The sequence below is a fragment of the Astatotilapia calliptera genome, chromosome 7 (assembly GCF_964374335.1).
Source record: "Astatotilapia calliptera chromosome 7, fAstCal68.1, whole genome shotgun sequence".
Classification (NCBI taxonomy): Eukaryota; Metazoa; Chordata; class Actinopteri; order Cichliformes; family Cichlidae; genus Astatotilapia; species Astatotilapia calliptera.
Genome location: NC_137428.1, coordinates 13,799,449 through 13,824,416, shown reverse-complemented (window position 1 = coordinate 13,824,416; position 24,968 = coordinate 13,799,449). Strand labels below are relative to the sequence as shown.

Below are 24,968 nucleotides of genomic sequence, written 5' to 3'. Positions count from 1 at the left end.
TTGATTACATATAAGATGTATCCATCAATACATTAACTGAGATGTAAATGTAGTAGGAAAAAAAAGGCAACATTTGTATCTGAGATACAGTGGAGTACAAATACTTTGCATGGTGAATTGTATTTAGGTTGACTTAAATAGCTCACTTTGGCAGCACTTGTGACCTCACCATTTCATCTTCTGCTGATGAAATGAGAGTGGACGGATTTAGTTGAACAGAGAGAGAGAGAGAGAGAGAGAGAAGGGGAAATGAAGAGAGAAAGGGAGGAGGGGCGATGCTCTTACTACAGTGTGTGTGTGCTGAGGAGGCTGTCAGTGAGGATAGTGATACAAAGGATGCTGAAGCTGTGCTGTTGGCATTATACCTTGTGTCACACTGAAGCAGCCTGCTCCTGGCAGAAAAAAAGAACAACACAACATCTGTCTGAACACCTCAGGTAAGTCCTCACACCCTCTTTCATGTATTTTAATGAGAAGAAGAAAATGACCTTGGAAAGCTTTTAGTTTAGACTTTTTTTTTCATTTTTGTTTCTTTTACTTCTTCCTTGCTTCACTGCTACCTCTGAATTTTGCGTAGTCTCTGGTTTACTTTAAATGTTATTCAAGCAGTCTTTAAAAAATGAGTGCTAACTCAAAACACTTAAATTTAGATATTTTCCTAAAAGCTCTGATTTTTTTCTTTTAAATAATAAAAGAATGTAAAAGCTCTGACACCAGTTTATAAGTTTAGAAAATTCTTTATCCATATTAGCATATTTTGGATTCATTTTAATACAGTTATATGACATTACATTAATATAGACATGATAAATATTTCAAAAATATTTCTTTATTTTTTGTATTTTGCATTTGACTAAACAAATTACCTAATGCCTGTACTACAAATTCTTGTTTTTTGCTGGCTGACATTTGACTTAACAATGGTGTAGCTGTGATAAGCTAAAACCAGTCAGTCGGGCTCTGTAATATGTAAAAGCTTAGTAGACAAGCAGTCAAGTGTGTTTTATCCTCTTTTACACTAACTACTCATGACAAGCCTTTCCAGTCATGGTTTACATTAGAGGATGGAAACTGCTTTAAAATTTTTGCTTTAAGGGCAACACTGTTTTTATCTGTTATTTATTATTTTAGTTTAGTGTTGGACAGAGCCGGCATAAATGTTCCACCATTTTTAATGAATTATTATATATGATATATAATATAATAATATATAATATATAATTATATTATTATATTTGGTATGTTTTTTAGGTGGTAGGGGCTTTCCCTTCAGTCTGTACTCCACTTCAGAATTTTCTTTGAGTGATTTCTGAAATGTTAAACATATAAACACAGATAATGATCATTTTGATAATGATTATGGTAGACAGCTGCAGCAGTCAATAAAATGACGCAGGCACTGTAATTCCACACTTCATTGAGTTAATTTACTCTATTTTATCACTATAACCTCTAGATAGTCTCCTATACACTATGGGTGTTAGCTAGCTGTATCATGTTAACTTAGCTGAAGTTACCTATTCTACTGTCTTAGCTAGTTTTCTTATCTTTTAATATTCTTGATACTGTAATGATAAGTTTGAGAAATCAATCTAGAGTTTGCAATAATCTCACAGCAGTTGAGAACTGGGCTGGTTCTGCCATCTATTTGCAGAGGGAATGAACCCACAACTTAGTGTGTAATATGCAGTGACACTGAAGAAGTCAACACTGAGGACACAGAGATGAAAGGAGAGGAGGAAAATTTATGTAGAATTGTGTAAAATTGATAAGCAATACTATAACTTTCTTTAATCTTCGTTCTATTGTCTCTAACTGTTGGGTTCATTGAGCCCCCTCTTCTTTCCCATGCAGCCTATAATCCCTGCTAAAAATCCCTTGAAAAGCCTTGAAATCAGGTGCATTGGCTGCAGTTTGAACGAGATGGATGCCTGTGGATTACAGGGTGCTGATCTCTCAGGTCCTGACTGATGTGGCTAATGTGCTTGAGGAGAAATGGTCAACGTTAGCTCTATACACCCTGACTGCTGAAGTCAGGGGAAAACCATCTTACTGCTTGGCTTTTTTTCTTGCGTCTGTGTTTTTTGGGACATTTCCATTCGATACCTAATTGTCCTGAAAGCTGCTTTTTGCAGTAAAGCAGTTTGGTGATAAAAGAGTTGTCAATATAAGGTCAGTTACAGCTATCTTAACCAGCAATACCTGCTTTTTAATGCTTGCACCTTTAATGCAGTGGAAACATTTTCATTCACTTGTTTTTTTGTATCTACAAACGTAATGTAAGTCAGACATTCTAAACTTTGTTTCACTTTTTGGTCTCCACCATCTATTGAGGGATCTGACAGCAGTTTTGTTTCTCTTTTTTGTGAGCAGTATTTTAAGGAATACATTTAGAGTGGTACATCACAGGATTTAAATACTTAGACAAACAACAAGACAACACAGAGCTGGTGAAGAAAAGAGGGGAGGTGTAAATGTGAGTGGGTGCGGTTAATGTGAGGATGCTCATTTCTGTTCAGTCTGGGATGAATGGAGTGAGGAGGGGGAAAGGTTCAAAGTTCAAGTTTGTTTTATTTATATAGCACATTTATTTACAACAGCAACATTGACCAAAGCGCTGGACAGAAGTACAAAATAACTTATAACTTATTATTACCAAATACCTCTCGTACTGTCTTAAAAAAGAAAAAAAGAAAAGGAGGTGAATATTATCTTCTGTTAATGATCATCGCATATGTATATGTATATACAGTGGTGTGAAAAAGTGTTTGCCTCCTCATAGTGTTTTGCATATTTTTCACACTTATATGTTTCAGATCATCAAACAAATTCTTATTATTAGACAAAGGTAACCTGAGTAAACACAAAATGCATTTTTTAAATGATGAATTCATTGATGAATTCAGAAAAGTTATCCAAGCCTACTGCTCGTGTGTGAAAAAGTAATTGCCCCTCTTGTTAAATCATGAATTAACTGTGATTAACCACATGCTTTGGAAAGCTGAGCTCAGTTTCATTAAACACATTCAGGCCTGACCTGCTGAGTCAAGAAATCACTTAAATAGAACATGTCTGACAAAATAAAACAGGCTAAAAGACGTCAAAAAGCAACACTTCATATCACGCTTTAAAGAATACCTGAGAAATAAAGTCACCGACATCTGTCAGTCTGAAAAGGGTTACAAAGATGTTTCTAAGGCTTTGGGACTCTATTGAACCACAGTGAGAGTCATTATACACAAAACAGAAAAAAAGAACAGCAGTGAAGCTTCCAATAAGTGACCGGCCTACCAAAATTACTCCAATGGCACTCAAACCAGGAGGTCACAAAAGAACCCAGAACAACAATAAAGGACTGCAGGCTTCAGATTTCTCAGTTAAGGTCAGAGTTCATGATTCAACAATAAGAAAGAGTCTGGGCAAAAATGTCATCCATGGGTTCAAGGAGAAAACCAGTCCTGACCAGAAACAACATGAAGGCTCATCTCACATTAGCCAACCCCTCCCCCAAAAAGAGCCAAAAAGATTTGACTCCCACACAGCATTTCAGAAAAGGAACATCATATGGTGATGGTAGTGAGATCTGAGGCTCTTTTGCTGCCTCAGGACCTGGAAGACTTGCTGTGGTAAATCGAACTATGGATTGTGCTGTCTACCAAAACATCTTGAAGAAGAATGGCACTGTTCAGTCTGTTCATGACCTAGTTCTGCAGCAGGACAATGATTCAAAACACACCAGCAAGTCCACCTCTTAATAAAAACAAAATGAAGACTTTGGACTGGCTTTTTAAGTCCTGGCGGTCCCAACCAGTTATTAGGTTTAGGGGGCAAACACTTTTTCACATAGGGTCATGTAGGTTTGGATTTTTCCCCCCTTCAATAATAAACACTTTCACTTAAAATTGTGTGCATTTTGTGTTTACTAAGATTCTTGAAAAAGTCCTTTTTGACCAGCTTCAGACATTTTTTGTTTAACTTGCATGATACGTAGGATAGTTTCAGTCATGTTTCAGATCACATTACAGCACAGAGACTAGACAACTCTAGAGTTCTGGTCTCTGTACTCATATACAGTGCGTATTCTGACACTGGCTCTGAGTACGGGCTGATAACAATGATGGACTTGCAGTTGTGTTTATTGGTTTTCAGGAACAAGAAGTGACAATATTTGGATGACAGGGTGGACTTGAGCTAAAACTAGCTAGCTTGGTTAGTAAGCAATCCATAAACTATACAGGTGCAACACAGAGACAAAAAATGTAATGCTAATAAGTGCACAAATTTTTCACAGCAAGCCAAAGTATTAGTCAAAGTATTATTTCCTAATAAAGTTAAGATAGATAATAGAGTTAAGTATAAAACTTAAGCATAAAAAATGTGAATGCGGCATGTTGTATAAAGGATTTTGAGTGCTCTAGGAGAGTACAGGCGATCGTGGCTCAAGAGTTGGCAGTTCGTCTTGTAATCGGAAGGTTGCCGGTTCGAGCTTCAGCTCCGACAGTCTTGGTCGTTATGTCGTTGGGCAAGACACTTGACCTGTTGCCTACTGGTGGTGGTCAGAGAGCCCAGTGGCGCCAGTGTCTGGCAGCCTCACCTATGTCAGTGTGCCCCAGGGCAACTGTGGTTACAATGTGTGTGAATGGGTGGATGACTGAATGTAGTGTAAAGTGCTTTGGGGTCCACAGGGACTAAGTAAAGCGCTATACAAATACAGGCCATTACCATTTAGAGAAGCGCTATATAAGAATCATTCCATTTACCAAAATGGTTTCTTTTACCAGGCTGTATACATGCTTTTTAATGCTATTTTAGTTGTGCAGTTTAACATGGGCATCTATGGGGACTGACTTGCTCTTGAAACTGACATCAAATGCCCATTAGAAGAACTGCAGTTTTTGGCACAAAGGCCCCAGAGGTTGCCTTGTGGGTCAGAGAATAAAGGTGCTTTTGCGGATATCTGGAGATATTATAGTTGTTATAATTTAAATATTAAACAATAATACTGACTAACTAAAAAAATCTTCCACCCTGAGAAGCTTGTATTTCCTAAAATCCAATGCCTCGAGAGCATAAGTATATGTCAACCTGCCTATGAACACAGAAAAATAAACAAACTAAAAAAAATAAAACCCTAGTAGGACTACAGAGATGGTAAATAAAAACAAAACTGTTGAGTATTGATACCAGCTGAAATTAATGAAAAGATATGTTTTTGTTATAGTTCCAGCCTTTAATGATAAAATAATTGTAAATTAACCTACCATTAGTAGAGTTCCCTTAGAGTTTGTTGCAACCTGACTTATGATTTCTACATGCAGACATTTTATTGCAAAGTCTAAGAGACAATGTTACAGTTTTACTCTAAAACTGATTACAAGAGAAATGCTGCAGCATTAGCTTATGGCAGAGTATCTAAGACATCTTCATTCTCCAACTTAGGACCTCATCTAATAAATATCAAATGCATTCATAGGGCACAAATCTTTTGTATGTTTTAGGGTAAAAAATAAACAGCTGCCATATGTTTTGCACCATTCCAGTTAAGTGAGTGAAATCGCCTTTTTGATGATAAATTGGTGCCGCGGTAGGGGTCGTGTCCATTTTGCCCTAATCCATTACAACAATCAATTGAAACTGATGAATTTCAGATTTCCCATTACTTCCAGTGGGGGCTGTTTCCACATGAGCTCATTCACTGGAGCATGTAGCAATACTGACCATTGAATTGGTTATACTCTTCCTCATTTCTGCAGCTGAGGCATTATTGTTTTCAGTGGGAATTGTCTCAACACAGCAGGAACAGCAGATGTGCTGCACAAATCCACTGTGGCTAGGATTGTTTGATTAGCTGTGTACTGTGAGCACACTTAAATTGTTCACAGACAGGAAGAATAGGTGGGCAGATGTGATTATCTAACAGAAGCACAGCTGTAAACAGAAAACTGATATGACACTTTTATGTGCTGCTGTTGTCTGTCCCTTGCATGACCCAAATATTATTTCAGGAGCCTCAGGGCAAAAATGTCCAACACATAATATGCCACCAGCGATCTGTGCATCAACTAACAACAAACTGTTATTTGGGTTGCTTATTTAGTTAAAAAAACAAACAAACCCTACATACAGGGGTCCTAGTGCCAATGGATTCCAGAAGAACAGATGCATTGAATTAAATACTTCATATGCTTTTGCAAGGAATGTTCCTTGTTTTGTAATTACTAGAACACGTCAGGAGACCTCCATATCATTGCACTAGAAACAAGCTAACACAAAGACAAGAGGCAAGAAGAGCCTTGATAGAAAAGTGACTAACTTAGCTACCAAAAATTAGCATTCACCACTAAAAGATGCAGTTGAAACTGAAAGGACTTTAGATGTCTTCATACTCTATGGGTACACTACAGAGAGTGCAGAATTATTAGGCAAGTTTATTTTTGAGGAATAATTTTATTATTGAACAACAACCATGTTCTCAATGAACCCAAAAAACTCATTAATATCAAAGCTGAATCTTTTTGGAAGTAGTTTTTAGTTTGTTTTTAGTTTTAGCTATTTTAGGGGGATATCTGTGTGTGCAGGTGACTATTACTGTGCATAATTATTAGGCAACTTAACAAAAAACAAATATATACCCATTTCAATTATTTATTTTTACCAGTGAAACCAATATAACATCTCCACATTCACAAATATACATTTCTGACATTCAAAAACAAAACAAAAACAAATCAGCGACCGATATAGCCACCTTTCTTTGCAAGGACACTCAAAAGCCTGTCATCCATGGATTCTGTCAGTGTTTTGATCTGTTCACCATCAACATTGCGTGCAGCAGCAACCACAGCCTCCCAGACACTGTTCAGAGAGGTGTACTGTTTTCCCTCCTTGTAAATCTCACATTTGATGATGGACCACAGGTTCTCAATGGGGTTCAGATCAGGTGAACAAGGAGGCCATGTCATTAGTTTTTCTTCTTTTATACCCTTTCTTGCCAGCCACGCTGTGGAGTACTTGGACGCGTGTGATGGAGCATTGTCCTGCATGAAAATCACGTTTTTCTTGAAGGATGCAGACTTCTTCCTATACCACTGCTTGAAGAAGGTGTTTTCCAGAAACTGGCAGTAGGACTGGGAGTTGAGCTTGACTCCATCCTCAACCCAAAAAGGCCCCACAAGCTCATCTTTGATGATACCAGCCCAAACCAGTACTCCACCTCCACCTTGCTGGCGTCTGAGTCGTACTGGAGCTCTCTGCCCTTTACCAATCCAGCCACGGGCCCATCCATCTGGCCCATCAAGACTCACTCTCATTTCATCAGTCCATAAAACCTTAGAAAAATCAGTCTTGAGATATTTCTTGGCCCAGTCTTGACGTTTCAGCTTGTGTGTCTTGTTCAGTGGTGGTCGTCTTTCAGCCTTTCTTACCTTGGCCATGTCTCTAAATATTGCACACCTTGTGCTTTTGGGCACTCCAGTGATGTTGCAGCTCTGAAATATGGCCAAACTGGTGGCAAGTGGCATCTTGGCAGCTGCACGCTTGACTTTTCTCAGTTCATGGGCAGTTATTTGGCACCTTGGTTTTTCCACACGCTTCTTGCGACCCTGTTGACTATTTTGAATGAAACGCTTGATTGTTCGATGATCATGCTTCAGAAGCTTTGCAATTTTGAGACTGCTGCATCCCTCTGCAAGATATCTCACTATTTTTGACTTGTCTGAGCCTGTCAAGTCCTTCTTTTGATCCATTTTGCCAAAGGAAAGGACGTTGCCTAATAATTATGCACACCTGATATAGGGTGTTGATGTCATTAGACCACACCCCTTCTCATTACAGAGATGCACATTACCTAATATGCTTAATTGGTAGTAGGCTTTCGAGCCTATACAGCTTGGAGTAAGACAACATGCATGAAGAGGATGATGTGGACAAAATACTCATTTGCCTAATAATTCTGCACTCCCTGTAGTGCACCAAGTTCATTTCTCGTCTATGAGTTGTTACTGGATGCAGCTACCATTCCTAAGCTAGTCAATAGAACACCTAACCCTGAATGATCATCATATCTTAAAAACCTCTAAATATCATATAATCCAAGTAGAGTATTTTATCTCCGATTGTAGGCTTACATCTGGTTCCCAGAGTTTGCAAGAAAGAAGGCACAATCTTTAGTTATCAGGCTACTCCCCCATGGAACCAGCTCCCTATTTGGGTTCAAGAAACAGATGGCCTAAAATAAAGCTTTATAGTGCAGGTGACCCTGAGCAATATGTTACTATAAGTTGCTGTGGGCCTTCCTAGACTGAGGTGTGAAAGCAGGACGAGCTGTTCCTTCCTTTCTTCTCCACCTACCCCTTTTTAGTCCAGATGCATTTATGTATACCTGCTACTGCATATCATTAACTTTTCTCTCTTGTAATTTGTTGTGGAATACACCAGGCACAGACACACGCACACACAGGTATGTACTGCCAACTTCCACATTTATTGAAGCTTTGAGTTTTGAGTTTTGACAGCTGACTCAGTCGTACAGTCTGACAGCTCACGAGCCCAGCTGATCTCTCCTCTGGCCGCCCCTCCCCGTCTCACTATAAAAACAGCGGAGGGAAACCATCATCAGTACATAAACACCATCAGCTGTTCTTACCGGCCTCGCAGCGCCGCCCTGTTGAGCCTTCTGCTGCACTCCTCCCCTGCAGCTGCGCCCGGGGCCACGCCTCCGCCACACACCCCCACCGCCCGTTCGAGGCCGGGGAGCCGTCCGGCCGAGCCAACTCCCCCCCGCGAGCGAGAGAGAAAATCGGCCACCGCCATCTGCGCCCCCGGCCTATGGATCACCTTGAACTTAAAGGGCTGCAACGCCAGATACCACCGGGTGATCCGGGCGTTGGCATCCTTCATGCGGTGGAGCCACTGCAGCGGGGCGTGGTCCGAACAGAGGGTGAATGAGCGTCCCAGGAGGTAATAGCGCAGGGAGCCGACCGCCCACCGGATGGCCAGGCACTCCTTCTCCACGGTGCTGTACCGGCGCTCGCGCTCCGCTAGCTTCCGGCTGATGTACAGGACAGGGCGGTCAGCCCCCCTCACCTGCTGGGACAAAACGGCTCCCAGCCCTCTGTCCGAGGCGTCAGTCTGCAGAACAAAAGGGAGGGAAAAGTTAGGAGTGTGAAGCAGCGGCTCCCCACAGAGAGCCTTTTTCACCTGCACAAACGCCGCCTGGCACGGCCCCGTCCACTGGACCAGATCCGGGGCACCCTTTCGAGTGAGATCGGTCAGGGGGCTGGTTAGCTGCGCAAACCCCGGCACAAAGCGACGATAGTAACCCGCCAACCCCAAGAACCGTCTCACCTCCTTTTTCGTCCTGGGGCGCGGGCAGGATGCGATAGCCGCCGTCTTCTCCACCTGTGGACGCACCTGCCCGCCCCCCAGGTGGTACCCCAGATACTGCACCTCCCTCCGTCCAACCGCGCACTTCTTCGGATTGGCCGTGAGCCCCGCCCCCCTCAGGGACTCCAGGACCGCGGCCACCCGCAGCACATGCTCCGCCCAGGTGTCGCTGTGGATGATCACGTCATCCAGGTAGGCGGCAGCATACGCTGCGTGCGGACGCAGTACCCGGTCCATGAGACGCTGGAAAGTGGCCGGGGCCCCGAACAGGCCGAACGGAAGTGTCACGAACTGGTACAAACCGTACGGAGTGGAGAAGGCCGTTTTCTCCCTGGCCTCGGCAGACAAGGGAATCTGCCAATAGCCCTTGGTTAAGTCCAGTGTCGTGAAAAAGCGGGCCGTGCCTAACCGGTCCAGGAGCTCGTCGACCCGAGGCATGGGGTAGGCATCAAAGCGTGACACTTCGTTCACCCTGCGATAGTCGACACAGAACCGTATAGACCCATCCTTCTTCGCCACCAGAACGATGGGGCTACACCAGGCGCTGTGCGACTCTTCTATTACTCCCATCCTCAGCATTTCCGCCAATTCCCTCTGCACGATTTTTCGCTTGTGCTCCGGGAGCCTGTAGGGCCGTGAACGCACCGTCACGCCAGGCTGCGTCACGAAATGGTGCTCGATGAGGGACGTCCGGCCGGGCAGGGGGGAGAACACGTCCGCAAAACGCTGTTGCAACGCGACAACATCCGCTCTCTGGGCCTGTGTGAGATGGTCATCACAAGGGAGGGAGGCGGGAATGATAGAATTTGGCACCTCAGGCCCCAACTCATCTCTCTCCTTCACCAGGCTCACCAGAGAAGCGGTTTCAGCCTCTCTCCACTGTTTGAGGAGATTGAGGTGATAAATCTGCGTGGCTCCTCCCCTGTCCGACCGAGCGACCTCATAGTCCACGTCCCCGACTCGCCGTGTGACCACAAAGGGTCCTTGCCACTTGGCGAGCAACTTCGAGCTGGAAGTAGGGAGTAACACAAGCACTTTATCTCCCGGTGAGAATTGCCTGAGTCTAGCCCCTCTGTCATACAGGCGTTGCTGACGCTGCTGAGCCTGGAGCAAATTCTCCCGTGACAACCTCCCCAAAGTGTGGAGTTTTGCTCTCAGGTCCAACACGTACTGAATCTCATTTTTGGCGGGGCTCGGACCGTCCTCCCAGCTTTCTTTAATCAGGTCGAGCACCCCACGTGGCCTCCTGCCGAACAGCAGTTCAAAGGGAGAAAATCCCGTGGAGGCCTGGGGCACCTCCCGCACTGCGAATAACAGAGGGTCTAGCCAGTGATCCCAATTGCGTTCATCCTCGTTAATGAACTTCCGAATCATGGACTTTAAAGTCTTATTCAGCCGCTCCACCAGCCCGTCAGTCTGAGGGTGGTAGACGCTGGTCCGAATAGATTTAATGCCCAGTAATTCGTACAGTTCCCGCAGTGTACGAGACATAAACGACGTGCCCTGGTCAGTCAGTATCTCTTTCGGGATTCCGACTCGGGAGATGACCTGAAACAGTGCCTGCGCCACACTCTTTGCAGAGATGGTGCGCAGCGGAACTGCTTCCGGGTACCGCGTTGCGTAATCCACCAGGACTAACACAAAGCGGTAGCCGCGTGCACTCCGGTGAAACGGCCCGATGAGGTCCATGCCGATGCGCTCAAACGGGACCTCAATGAGGGGGAGAGGGCGCAGCGGCGCCTTCGGTATGGCCGGCTGGTTAACAAGTTGGCAGTCCGGGCAGGACGCGCACCAGCGGCGCACATCCGCTCGGATGCCCGGCCAATAAAATCGGGCCGTTATTCGCTCCAGAGTTTTCTCGTAGCCCATATGCCCTGCCATGGGGTTATAGTGGGCCGCCTGGAAAAGCGTTTCCCGGCGGCCCTGCGGCACCAACAACTGGGTGTGTGTTTCCTCGGTCTGAGTGTCACGACTCACTCGATATAACCGGTCGTTTAATAAGACGAAACGCGGGTAGGTCTGCGCGGCCTCAGGGCGCACCACGTGACCATCAATAGCCATCACTTGGTCAAAGGCTGAGCGTAGGGTGCCGTCACGAGACTGCTCCAGTGGGAAATCACCCATGGGGGACACTTCCGGGGCCGGCGGGACGTCCCGTGAGGGACCCGCCGGCTCCTCCCCCCCGGAGTCGGTGTCGGACGACCCCGCGTCACCGCTGAATGCCGCGCACACGCTACACCCCGCTTCCGGTCGTGTTCGCACCCCCGCGTACTGCCCCAATAGCTGATGAAACCCCGGCCAATTGGTACCCAGAATCAGGGGGTGCGACAGGCGCGGGCTAACCGCCGCCGTTACTCTATGCATTTTGCCCTTATACTTTAATAACAGCGGCACTATGGGATACCTGTGAACGTCACCATGCACACACCTCACCTCCACCCATTCTGCCTCCAGCAATGCCCCGGGGCGAACCAAGCTTTGGTGTACGAGGGTCTGCGTGCAGCCCGTGTCCACCAACGCCTGGCGTATACCCCCTCGAGTCCTTACCGGAATACTGTATGTCCCTCCTGGACCGGGGGAGGGTGCTGGGGCGCCAGCAACGCGGAACACCTGCCCCACTTCCATAAGCGGACAATCCCTCCTCAGGTGCCCCGGCTGCCCGCACTTCCAACACTCCGGCCCCGGCGTCTGTGCTGCTCTCCGTGGCTCGGGGGCGGCTCCACTTGGCTCGGCTCCCCTGGACGGCATCAACGGCGCGAACGGGTTAGTGGGGCTCAGCGCCGGCAGCCGCTCGGCCTGCCCTGGTGCCGGCACACGGCGCCTCGGGGCCGGGGCCTGTTTGTTCGGCCTCCGTCCGGCGTCCCCGGGTTCCCCTGCTCCAGCGGCAAGGTGGTCCTCCGCCAGCGTCACTGCTACCTCCAAGCTGGCGGGCCGGTGGCACCGGACCCATCTCGCCGTCTCCGCTGGCAACCCCTCCGTGAACTGCTCCAGCACCACCTTGTCCACCAGCTTCGTCTCGCCCTCCGATGCCCCCGGTTGCAGCCAGCGCACCGCCGCGTCGCGCAGCTGCCGGGCCCAGGCGAATGGTCGGTCCGTTGTAGCCAGCCGACAGGCCCGGAACCGCCGGCGATGGTCTTCGGCGGTGAGCCCCAGCCTGTCCACCACCGCCCGGCTCACGTCCGGGAAGCTGCTCCTCGACGCCGGAGGCAGACTCAGGGCCGCTGTTTGTGCCTCCCCAGACAGCAGGGGGAGCAGCCGCGGAGCCCACTCCTCCCGCGGCCATTGGCAAGCCTCCGCCGTGGCACGGAAGGTCTCCAAAAAAATTTGTGGGTCGTCCCCGTCCCCCATCCGGGGCACCGCCACCGACAGTGGCGAGGGCTTCGGCGTGGCAGCGGCCCCGACCAGCCGTTCCAGAATTTGCGTCTGTCGGTCCGTCTGCTCCTGCAGCGCGGCCAGGTGGGCACGCTGGTCGGCCGCCTGATCCCGGCTCATCGTCGCCATCTCCGCTAGCATCTGCGCCAAGAATTGCAGAGGCTGGGCGGGTGGCGCGGCCTGTGGGTCGGGCATTCCCCCACCGGCACTTTCCTGGGTTTCGGCACCACTTGTGGAATACACCAGGCACAGACACACGCACACACAGGTATGTACTGCCAACTTCCACATTTATTGAAGCTTTGAGTTTTGAGTTTTGACAGCTGACTCAGTCGTACAGTCTGACAGCTCACGAGCCCAGCTGATCTCTCCTCTGGCCGCCCCTCCCCGTCTCACTATAAAAACAGCGGAGGGAAACCATCATCAGTACATAAACACCATCAGCTGTTCTTACCGGCCTCGCAGCGCCGCCCTGTTGAGCCTTCTGCTGCACTCCTCCCCTGCAGCTGCGCCCGGGGCCACGCCTCCGCCACATTTGTGTTTTGCGCTTTTCTCTTAATTCTCACTTTATTTTTTCCTGCTTCTCTTTCTTCTCACAATTCAACTGTGCTGCATCTCCCTAAGCCTGGTTTTATCAGAGTTCTCTTTCTGTGAATAAATATTTATATAGGTTTATAGGTTATTCCTTCCCACTGTTGCTAAGAATAGAATAGAACAGAATATGTGAAGAACAAATAGCATTCTTAGCCTAGACAATAGTTTCTCTCTGGACTCACAGTTTTACTGTAGCACCTCTTCTCTTGTCAGACAGTCAATCTCTTTGTCATTCAGCTGAATTAGTAAATTCAGCTCTTGAGAAATAGCCAACTTTGAAAAGCTCACTTTGTTCTCTCACAGCGATCTTTTTGTCTGAAATCACCAGTTCTCGAGATAACGGTAAGATCCAAAAGACAAATCAATTGGATTTAAAATAAACTGCACATTATCTGAAAATTGTTGCAGCAATTCATTTCTATAGATGTTACCTGCTGCTTTTCAAGCGTTTCTCTCAAATGCATTGAAAAATTAATCCTTAATTGGTGGGCATGGGGAAGAAAGTTTGCATCTGATGACGCAAAGAAAAACAGCTTCATTGGAAGATCATGTTCTTCTTTTCTGAGGACTTAATGGATTTCTAAACAATCTTGGCTTGAAAATTAAAAGTATCTATAACTTTGCCACCCTTTTTAAACCAACCTCTTTTGCATTAAGGTAAGCAGTGTGAGAGATAGCGCAGATGAGAAACAGACATGGGAAGTCTGACGTTCGTGTTCTGGTTTGCTCAGTTTAATGGTTTCAGTGCTGCCCCTGGTGTTTACACATAGACAGAAACTGTGATTTCCACTCTTTGCTCACCATATGGGCATGTGCTCTTACACACACACACACGCACGCACGCACGCACGCACGCACGCACGCACACACACACACACACACACACACACACACACGGCAGCCACAGTGAACTGAACACAGTGTATACACACTGCTGCCGATACGATATTTTTTCCTGTTCCATGTATCTGCTTTTAATTTAATAAAAAGTCCTGCCAATGACAACATATTTTTTAGATATATGCTGCAGTTGCATAAAAATGTATTTTTAAATATTTTGAAATAAATATTTTTAAATAAATATTTACACTTGGGTTTTAAGGGGTATTTGTTTTTTGTTTTTTTTTACGGGTTGTACGGAAGCCCCAAACGCAATTTCATTGTTCTTTGACAATGACAATAAAAAATAAAATAAAAAATACTTATTAGTGTAAAAACCTAAGAGAAAACAGGAAGTAAGAACACATGCAACAAATGACCCTTTTAATGAATGGTAGGTGTCTTATGCTTAAAGCTATCAGAATGCTCTAAATCCAAACAGACAATAAATCCAAACAGATTCGGGCAGCACGGTGGCACAGTAGTTACAACTGTCATCTCACAGAAAAATTGTTCTAGGTTTGAATCTCCTTGTCAGCTGGGGTATTTTTGTGTGGCTCTGTGAGTTTCCGCCGGCTCCCTCCAATAGTCCTAAGACATGAGTGTAAACGGCTATTCTGTTGGTTGGTTGCATGAACACAAGGTACAAGGTATAGTACATATAAAAGTGCTATGTAAATTATCAGTGAAATGTGTGGCTAGAAGTGCTTTAAGTAGTGAGTAAGACTGTGCTATATAACTGCCATGCATACAACACTTTTTATCTGTCAGACAAATGGAATATTAGATGCCTCACTGGGGTTCAGTACATTACCCAAAAACATTCTGAGGCACTGTGAGAGCCATTAAATTAAAGAAATGTACTAATATGAACAACTTTTTTTTTGCTTGTGTTGTTGTAATGTACCACTACATATTTGTACACATTATTTCCAGAAGTAATAATGAAATTTAAGTTTGAGGACTGAATCTATGCATAGATCTAGCCTTATGTAAATGTTGGGATACGGACACAGTCTGAATTTAGTTCAGGAACTGATTGTGCTAATCCACCAAACTCTGGTGAAATATGTTTTGGTAATCTGAACATCTGCTCAAAATGTGATCATTGTAGTAGTAGTTGATATTTGAATCACAAATGCACTTTGGCCGATACTTGATGTCTTTTAAATGTGCTATATAAATAAAGCTGACCTGACTTGAAAAATGAACAGCTACATTTAAATTTTTTTAGCTGCTTTTTTCCCCAAGTATTAAAATATTTCACTAAAAACTAAATATGTCAATGTCAGTCAGAGGAGAAGTAAGGGGCTCGCTAAAGTCAGGAGACTCATCATACTGAGATCATGAATGTCTGTGTAAATGTAATGTTAAATGTAATCTCATCCAGTACTTATTGCATTATTTTGGTTGATAAATTAAAAGTACTAAAGTTAGTGCTGTATTGAAGTTTAGATAAATGCATCCTTTTTGTACCATGAACAAACTTAAATTGAAATGTATAAAGTTCTCATTTCACTTGAAACAAAACATGTCAACCCCATCGTGGGACTAAATGAAAACTGAGGGAATCAACACAAGTATGTGGGTTTATCCTCTGGGGAACATGAAAAACTGTAAAAAATTTAATCCTACTCCATACAATAGTGAATATTCCACTGGCAAAAATAGGTCAGCGCAAATTTTATTTCTGTTGCACATAAAAAAAACAGGTTTACTGAGGTTGACTTGCTTTTTACGTTAGTTTAAACAAACAAGATAAAACCATGCATCAATAAAAATAAATACAACAAACAAAATCAAACAAATAGAATAATAGAGCGCAATGTAAAAAACGTTGTGGGACTCGAACTGAACTCAAATTAGAAGCCAAAGTAAAAAAAGTGATTTTTTAAGACAGGATTTAAAAGACTGTATAGACTCTGCAGAACAAAGATCAAGTGGCAGGTTATTCCAGAGTCTAGGGCTAAATAAAAAAAAAAATGAAATGCATCCTCATGAGCAACTAAACTGTCTTGTCCTGCTTTCATCCCTCAGTTTACTTGTAAACAATATGTTCTGACAGGAATATGTTTTTTGTCCTGCTGATTCCTCTTCTACGCAGACTAAATACAGTCATTTCAGCTATGTGTCAAAGCTTTGAATCACCAATGTTGGTATTTGGAGACTAGATTACTGTGCTTTTTACCAAGAGTCGTTAGACACAGGGCTGGGGTGCTTGTGTGCATGTGGGTTAAGGTTTAAGAAGAATCATCAGGCAGGGGATAAAGTAGGTGGTGATGGGTCTTTGTAAAACTAAGCTCTGTAAGCTGCTACTTCACAAGTCTGACAAGCCTCAGCAGAGGAAAAGAGAGACATATGGCACAGCCGCCTAAATAGATGGACAAATGATGATGAATGGGTGAAAGGATGAAGCTTTTGCAGAGGGCGCTGGTAAAGAAGTCAACGCGATCTGTGATGATTACAGAAATGACAGCTGTGGGGGCAGTGTGAGGAAAGGGATAATAAACAGGGGGATGCCGTGGAGTGGGATGATGAAAGTGTTGAATAGAAGAGGGTGCGTGCACATAGGAGTGCTGAAATGTTCCAGTCTAATTCAGATGGGAGTGTTTGAGCTCCTTGGGGAATGTTCTGTGTACCATAAATAACTGGGATTTTGCTGTTGTAGTAGATGAGGGTGCCTGGGCTTCCTGAGCTGGCTAACCTCATTTAAGGTCTAACAACGGATATAATATGGCACAACCCACAACCTTAACATTTTGTCTTACTCGACTCATTGCATCTTTGAAACTCCATCCATCCATCCATCCATCCATCCATCCATCCTCATCCGCTTTGTCCGGGGCCGGGTCGCGGGGGAAGCAGCCTAAGCAAAGAGGCCCAGACCTCCCTCTCCCCAGCCACCTCCTCCAGCTTATCCGGGGGAATACCAAGGCGTTCCCAGGCCAGCCGAGAGATATAATCTCTCCAGCGTGTCCTGGGTCTGCCCCGGGGCCTCCTCCCGGTGGGACATGCCTGGAACACCTCACCCAGGAGGCGCCCAGGGGGCATCCTTGTCAGATGCCCGAACCACCTCAGCTGGCTCCTTTCGATGTGGAGCAGCAGCTGCTCTACTCTGAGCCCCTCCCGGATGGCCGAACTTCTCACCCTATCTCTAAGGGAGAGGCCAGCCACCCTTCGGAGGAAGCTCATTTCTGCCGCTTGTATCCGCGATCTCGTTCTTTCGGTCACTACCCACAGCTCGTGGCCATAGGTGAGGGTAGGGACGTAGATCGACCGGTAAATTGAGAGCTTCGCTTTTACACTCAGCTCCCTCTTCACCACGACGGACCGGTGCAGCGTCCGCATTACTGCAGCTGCAGCCCCAATCCGTCTGTCGATCTCCGGCTCCCTTCTCCCATCACTCGCGAACAAGACCCCGAGATACTTGAACTCCTCCACTTGGGGCAGGAACTCATCCCCGACCCGGAGTGGGCACTCCACCCTTTTCCGGCTGAGAACCATGGCCTCAGATTTGGAGGTGCTGATCCTCATTCCCGCTGCTTCACACTCGGCTGCGAACCGTTCCAGTGCGAGCTGGAGGCCCTCACCCGATGAAGCCAACAGAACCACATCATCTGCAAAAATCAGAGATGAGATTCTGAGGCCACCAAAGCGAAAGCCCTCCGCCACTTGGCTGCGCCTAGAAATCCTGTCCATAAAAATTATGAACAGAACCGGAGACAAAGGGCAGCCCTGGCGGAGCCCATCACCCACCGGGAACGAGTCCGACTTATTGCCGGCAATGTGAACCAAGCTCTTGCAACGGTTGGATAGGGATCGAATGGCCCGTAGCAATGGGCCAGACACCCCATATTCCCGCAACACCTCCCACAGGACACCCCGAGGGACACGGTCGAATGCCTTCTCCATGTCCACAAAACACATGTAGACTGGTTGGGCAAACTCCCATGCACCCTCAAGTATCCTGGAGAGGATAAAGAGCTGGTCCAGTGTTCCGCGACCAGGACGAAAACCGCATTGTTCCTCCTGTATCCGAGGTTTGACTGACGGACGAACTCTCCTTTCCAGCACCCTGGCATAGACTTTCCCAGGGAGGCTGAGGAGTGTGATCCCCCTGTAGTTGGAACACACCCTCCGGTCCCCTTTCTTAAAGATGGGGACCACCACCCCGGTCTGCCAGTCCACAGGTACTGCCCCTGATCTCCACGCAACATTGTAGAGGGGTGTCAACCAGGACAGCCCTACAACGTCCAGAGCCTTCAGGAACTCGGGGCGGATCTCATCAACACCAGGGGCTCTGCCACCAAGGAGTTGTTTAACTGCCTCAGTGACCTCGCCCCCGGAAATTGGCGGGTCATTCCCCTCATCCCCAGACTCTGCTTCCTCCTCGGAAGACGTGTCAGTGGGATTAAGGAGGTCCTCGAAGTATTCCTTCCACCGCCTGACAATTTTCTCAGTCGACGTCAGCAGCGCTCCGCCAGCACTATACACAGTGCAGGTAGAGCACCGCTTTCCCCTCCTGAGACGTCTGACGGTTTGCCAGAATCTCTTCGAGGCAGTCCGAAAGTCTTTTTCCATGGCCTCTACGAAATCCTCCCACACCCGAGTTTTTGCTTCAGCCACTGCCCGAGCCGCATTCCGCTTGGCCTGTCGATACCTGTTGGCTGCCTCCGGAGTCCCTTTGAAATCTTTGAAACTCATTTAGTCTTAATCTTATTTAACTCCATTACTATCTTAAAGCCTTCTGGTTTTATTTGACAGTACTGACAAATATTTTCAATTGATTCAAGTCATCATAGGTGGTATTGGCAACCCTAACCTTAAACCTCAATTGGAGAAAAGCAAAACAGACTTCTCTTTTTGAGGAAAAAGTTCTTGTTGTGTGTCAGTTAGAATTATATTTTTCTTTTTTCCCTGGTTGCCAGGACTCAGAGACAACAATGCAATAAAAATGAAAAATGCAAAGTGGGATTGCCCAGGGTTGGGGTTGTCACCGATGCTGACTGAGATGTCCAAGAGTTAAATGAAGCATGTTAGGCTACTTGGTGAGTCTACACTGGCTTTGGTTGTGAAGCAGATAAAATGTGTAGAACTAAGCACTGAATGAACACGTGGTGAAATGTGACTTCTAGTCATAAAAACTTTGAGTGGTAAGTAAGACAAGAAAAGTATTATATACAACAATCACTGATTATCTCTTCATCATTGCAGCTGTTAGTGGGTGGAATATATTAGGAAGCATCATTCTGTCCACAAATTTGATGTGTTAGAAGCAGGAAATAAGGATTATTGTAAGTTTTTTTTGCAGATTTGACAATGGCAAAATTAATCGTTAGATAACTGGGTCAGAGCATCACCAAAACTGTAGCTCTTATTGGGTGTTTCCAATCTGCAGTAGTCAGTATCGATCTAAAGTAGTCCAAGGAAGGAACACTGGTGAACCAGCGACAGGGTCATGGATTGCCAAACCTCACTGATGCAGTGAAGGCTGGTCCATATGGTTCAATCCAACAGATGGACTACTGTAGCTCAAGCTGGATATGGGCTACAGACTAATCATATTGCCCATGCACACCCTTGTCCACTCCTGAAAGTGCCAACAATGAACATGTGAGCACCAGAACTGGACCATGGAGCAATGCCAGACGGTGACCTGATGGTCTGATGCATCACGTTTTCTTTTACATCATCTAGATAGCTGGATGTGCGTGCTTCACTTAACTTGTGTGCAGTGTTCTAACAAGAAACCTTGGATCCTGCCATCCATGTGGATATAAGAATTGTTGCAGACCACACACTTTCATGTAAATGATATTCCCTGATGACTGTGGCGTCTTTCAGCAGAACAATGCCCCCTGCCACAAAGCAACAATGGTTCAGGAATGGTTTGAGGAGCACAACAACACATTTGAGGTGTTGACTTGGCCTCCAATTTCCTTGGATGGCAATCCAATTGAACATCTGTGGGATGTCAGTCTGCCCCAGGGCAGCTGTGGCTACAACCGTAGCTTGCCTCCACCAGTGTGTGAATGTGAGAGTGAATGAATAGTGGTATTGTAAAGCGCTTTGGGTGCCTTGAAAAGGGCTATATAAATCCAATCCATTATTATGTGAAATCCTAATCATTGGAGTGACTAAAAACATCCCTCTGAAAGATAATGAATGATGCTAAGTAATGGTAAATGGACTGATTCTTATATAGCGCTTTTCTACTCTCACGGAGTACTCAAAGCACTCTATACAACATGCCTCATTCACCCAATCACACCCATTCTCACAAGCACTTTATCTACACTTCGTGCTTTCTAACGACATTCATACTCCGATGGATGCATCGGAGAGCAAGTTAGGGTTAGTATCTTGCCCAAGGATACTTGACATGCAGACTAGAGGAGCCAGGGATTGAACCACTGACCTTCCGATCAGTAGGTGACCTGTTCTACCTCCTGAGCTACAGCCACCCATAAGTCAGGTACAAATGATAACTCCAATTACTGTGCATTTCTAACACAGTAAAGATGGCAGTAAACAGAAGTGTCAGTTTGTACACAACCAAAAGAGCTTGCATCTTCATGTTTTGTGATGGATTACTAATTTGTGATTTAATGTGTAGTTTAAAAACTAATATGAAAGGTACTTTTTGGATAATGAGTAAATACTGAAGCAAAAACTAAGGGAGACCAGTTGACTGCAAGAACAGACTAAGACTACGACCTTTATGGCCCCAGCACAGATACTGTTTGGGTTTCCTTTTTCTTTGCTTCAGTTTGCAATGGTTTTCTTTTGGGCCACTCACTCTGAATATAAAGTCTGTGGCACGCGTATGTCGGAAACTCACGGGGAAAAAGTGTATGCATGTTTATTATAGTACGTAATGCAGTACTTGTAATGTTAATAAGAAACTGGCGAGAGTTGTGATTGTAGAAGACCTATAAGCATTTTAAGTAACACTTGCAGGCTAATTGAATGAACAAGCACATGAATAGGGCTGGGTATCGTCACTGATTTCTAGAATCGATTCAATTCCGATTCACAAGGTCCCGAATCGATTCGATCCACGATTCGATTTAATTCGATTCGATTCGATTTAAATCTGGGAAATTTTGACAGTCAGAGATATAATTCAGATCAGGACATTTACATATTTTTGTATCTATAAAAAGGAAGCTGACACTCTCAAGACTTTATCCAAGGTGTGAGCATCACAGCAGATGCCTTTGTGTCAAAGTAGCTGAAGATAAAACACAGAAAAACATGTAGGTGATTTTCCTGGCCTGGGATTTTATAAAAATATTCTGCAGTACATCAAAAACGAAAGAAAACCATTAATTAATCAACATTACCTCTGACGTTACAGCGGTTTTATTAGAGACATGGCTAAGCATTTTGCATTTTGAATAATTTTAAAAAGTTTCAATTTGTTCAGTATTGAACAGCAGAAATGAGGTTTTCTTTTCGGAAGAATGTAAAAGGGGAAAAAACAGCGGCCGACAGCGCTGTAAGCAACAGTAGACTTGTGTAACAAGCAAGAGAATAATGAAGAAAGCGAAACTGTTCGAGAGAGGGGGGAGGGGAGAGGGGGGGGGGGGGGAGAGAGAGAGAGAGAGCTGCGCATCGCAATGGAAGCAAAACAGTAAAAGAGTGAATTCATGACGATGTTTATGTGAAGCGTTTGGATCTTCTTTTGCTGCTGGTTCGGTCAATATTGTTTGGAGAGAGATCAAACTAACAGCTTTAGAATCAGCGCATAAAGGGCGTGAACACAAAGCGCGGACCCGGATCAGCGAGCTGTCGGCTTTCAGCCCCGACTGTGAGAAAGGCGACATCTAACTGATTCTGATCCGCGGGTCGCGCTGTGTGTTTAAGTCTATGTGCAGAATCCCTGTACCTGCTCTCATTTACTGTTTGGTGGTTCTTGAAATTTTGTGAGATGTCACCAGAGATTCTGGCATTTCGGACAAAATAAATTTATATTAAAAAATCGATTCAGGATTTTAATGAATCGATTTTACGTTATCCAAGCCAGAATCGATTTTAATCGATGAATCGATTATAAAAACCCACCCCTACACATGAACACATATTTTTGTGCATTTATTAAACCAAAGCAATAGTTGTTTGTATATATTTTTCTTATTTTGTATATCCCTCTTGACTTTATATATTTCTCCTGTTTGTCATTTATTCCTATTGTCTACTATTTATATTTTATTCCAGCACAGTAGATTTAAATTTCTCTGTCACTCTCCGCCATCATTATAGAGTCCTTAACCCTGGCTTCACCTCACAAGTTATGACCTCTAATCTCAGTGTACACACACACACACACACACACACACACACACACACACACACACACACACACACACACACACACACACACACACACACACACACGTACATGTAAGTGCCAGTGATCCCTGGAGCCAATTTCACCTCTCTGTCAACTTACACTATAAAAAAGTTCTAAATCAAGCCAGGCTTAATGTGGTGACATGTGTCCTTGGTGTAGGGCAGGAGTTCAAGATGTGTGGTCTTCTTATGTGGTTTTCTCAGGAAAGCACATCATCTCTCTCATCATAAACATGGAACAGATTGTGGCTTTGTAACCTGATATGCATTTGTAGGGTTTTCTTCCCTAACATTTTGCAATTTTGCTTGTGAACCAGAAGCTTTGTTTCTTGTGGTTCTATAAATACACTCCCTCCTATGTGTCCAGAAGCATCACTTATAGGTGACCAACACACCTCTGCAGGTCCCTTTCAGTTCAAATGAGCAGCAGTTTGCCACTGAGGTCTTTTCGAGTCACTGAGCTCTTGACACATTGATGTGGACTGTAACCTGCCATCTGTCAGGGAAAGGTCATCTTAACTGATTGTATCTTTGATGTCATCTGTTTGGTCATTGCTCAATGTCAGCTCCCTTAGCTCTTTGCTCACTATACTTTAAACCTCACATTGTGTTTGGTTCAAAGTGAATCCATTTTGATATTTAGTCATAAGAATAACATGTCATTCTTTTCTTGAATTGGATTTTTTTTTTTGGAAATTATACAAAAATGCACAAAAATGAAAATTTTATAGCATTGCATAAAATTGCATGCAAATTCTTGCATATTGATTGTACTATTTAGATTGATTTTAATATTGAGATGAGTCAAATTAGCTAAATAGTAGTTTTAGGAATATTGAAATTGTCAGTCTACAGATGTCATGTCTGTTCTTATTATATAGATAGATTATATAGATTATAGATTACATACATTATATAGAGTTATATGGGTACTTTCAGGCTGCCATGAGAACTTTATGTGCTCCCACCATATTCCCAAGGCACCTGCTGGTCTTTGATGGATCATGGTGGATTCTTAAAACAGTAAAATATTGTAGCATTACAGCAAAGAAGTGCTATTTACATGGTGTATATATGCATCAGGGGCCACTTGGAGTTCAGCTTCAATTTGGCCAAGAGTAAGTTGGTACATGAACAGGACGAGCCAGTCACCAATCCACAAACCTTCCAATCAGTAAACACTACTACCCATGATATAACAAAAATAACCTTAAATTAAAAAAATTAGAACCCATTTACTCCAAGCTAATTGAGATTAAAATGACAAGGAGCTTCTGTTTCAGTGAGTGTAGAAAACAAAGTGCAGGGCCCACACACACGAAGTATCCCACAACTGCTTTGAATGCACATACTAGTTTGTAATTTATGTAACTAGTTTGCACTCTGTTAATTAAGGTTGAATTAATTTTGACAATTATAAATGACAGCTATGAGGATTGGAAAGATCATACTATGGGTTTTTAAATTTTTCTTGGTTAAGAGTAGAGGACAATGCTTTTCCAGCATTTTGTTGACCCATCCATCACCCCAACCTCCATACTGTTTTCACTTGGTTAAAAAAAAGATTTGAGAAAGTTTTATATTTTCATTCATGGTTGGTTCTATGTGCCCCAAGAGGATGGCAGCAGACAGACACTACTAAGATAAAAATACCAACGAAATATAACTTTAAATAAAAAGAAATCCCATAGTTGTCACGGTCCTGGGTCTTATGACCCAGTGTTTTGAGTTTCAGTTCTTTTGATGTTCATAGTGTATGTTTAAGCTTATCAGGTTTCTTAAGTTTATTTGTTATCAAGTTTATTATGTAGTATTATTATGCCTAAGTGTTTCTAGTTATTATTTTCCCCTCGTGTTTCCAACCATGTTAAATCTCCCCTGCTCTTCATGCGTTTCATGTCTGTGTCTTACGTTGTCAAGTTCGGGTTGTCATGTCTATGTCTCATTATGTTTCCTGTTTTATTGTGAAGAGGTCTGGTGTTCTGTGTTCATCATGTTCAGTTTTACTCTCCCACTGTGACGTCATTATGTTCATGTGTGCCAGCTGTTTCCTCATGTGTCTCCACTTCCCCTAATCACCTCCTGTGTATTTAAGTCCTCTGTTTTCAGTGTGTGTTTGTCAGGTCGTCTGTTGTTCACGCCATGTTCTCCATGCCATGTTTCTAGGTTTCATGTCCAGGTTTTTCCATGTTGTTTGTTTAGTTCTCCCAGTTTAGGTTAATGTTAGTTTTATTTCTGTTTGCCTTGCCCGTTATTTGTACCTTTTCTGCCAGCCTCATTAAACGGCTCGCTTTTTGTTACTCAAGTTTTGATCCAAGTTCCTTGGTGTCTGCATTTTGGGTCCACTCTTCACAATACATACAGTCTGCTCTCGCCAGACTGTG

The 24,968-nt window shown here is 44.4% G+C and overlaps 1 protein-coding gene across 3 annotated transcripts in view; it reads left to right on the top strand.

The window, feature by feature from the left end:
* Nucleotides 1-234: 234 nt before the first annotated feature.
* rph3aa (rabphilin 3A homolog (mouse), a) overlaps nt 235-24,968 on the top strand; it is a 58,763-nt gene continuing 34,029 nt past the window's right edge. For all 3 annotated transcript variants that reach the window (XM_026173048.2, XM_026173049.2, XM_026173047.2), the window contains exon 1: nt 235-437. In XM_026173048.2, the coding sequence (XP_026028833.2) occupies nt 250-437 (188 nt within the window). In that variant the 5' untranslated portion in view covers nt 235-249. The remainder of the gene's footprint in view (nt 438-24,968) is intronic.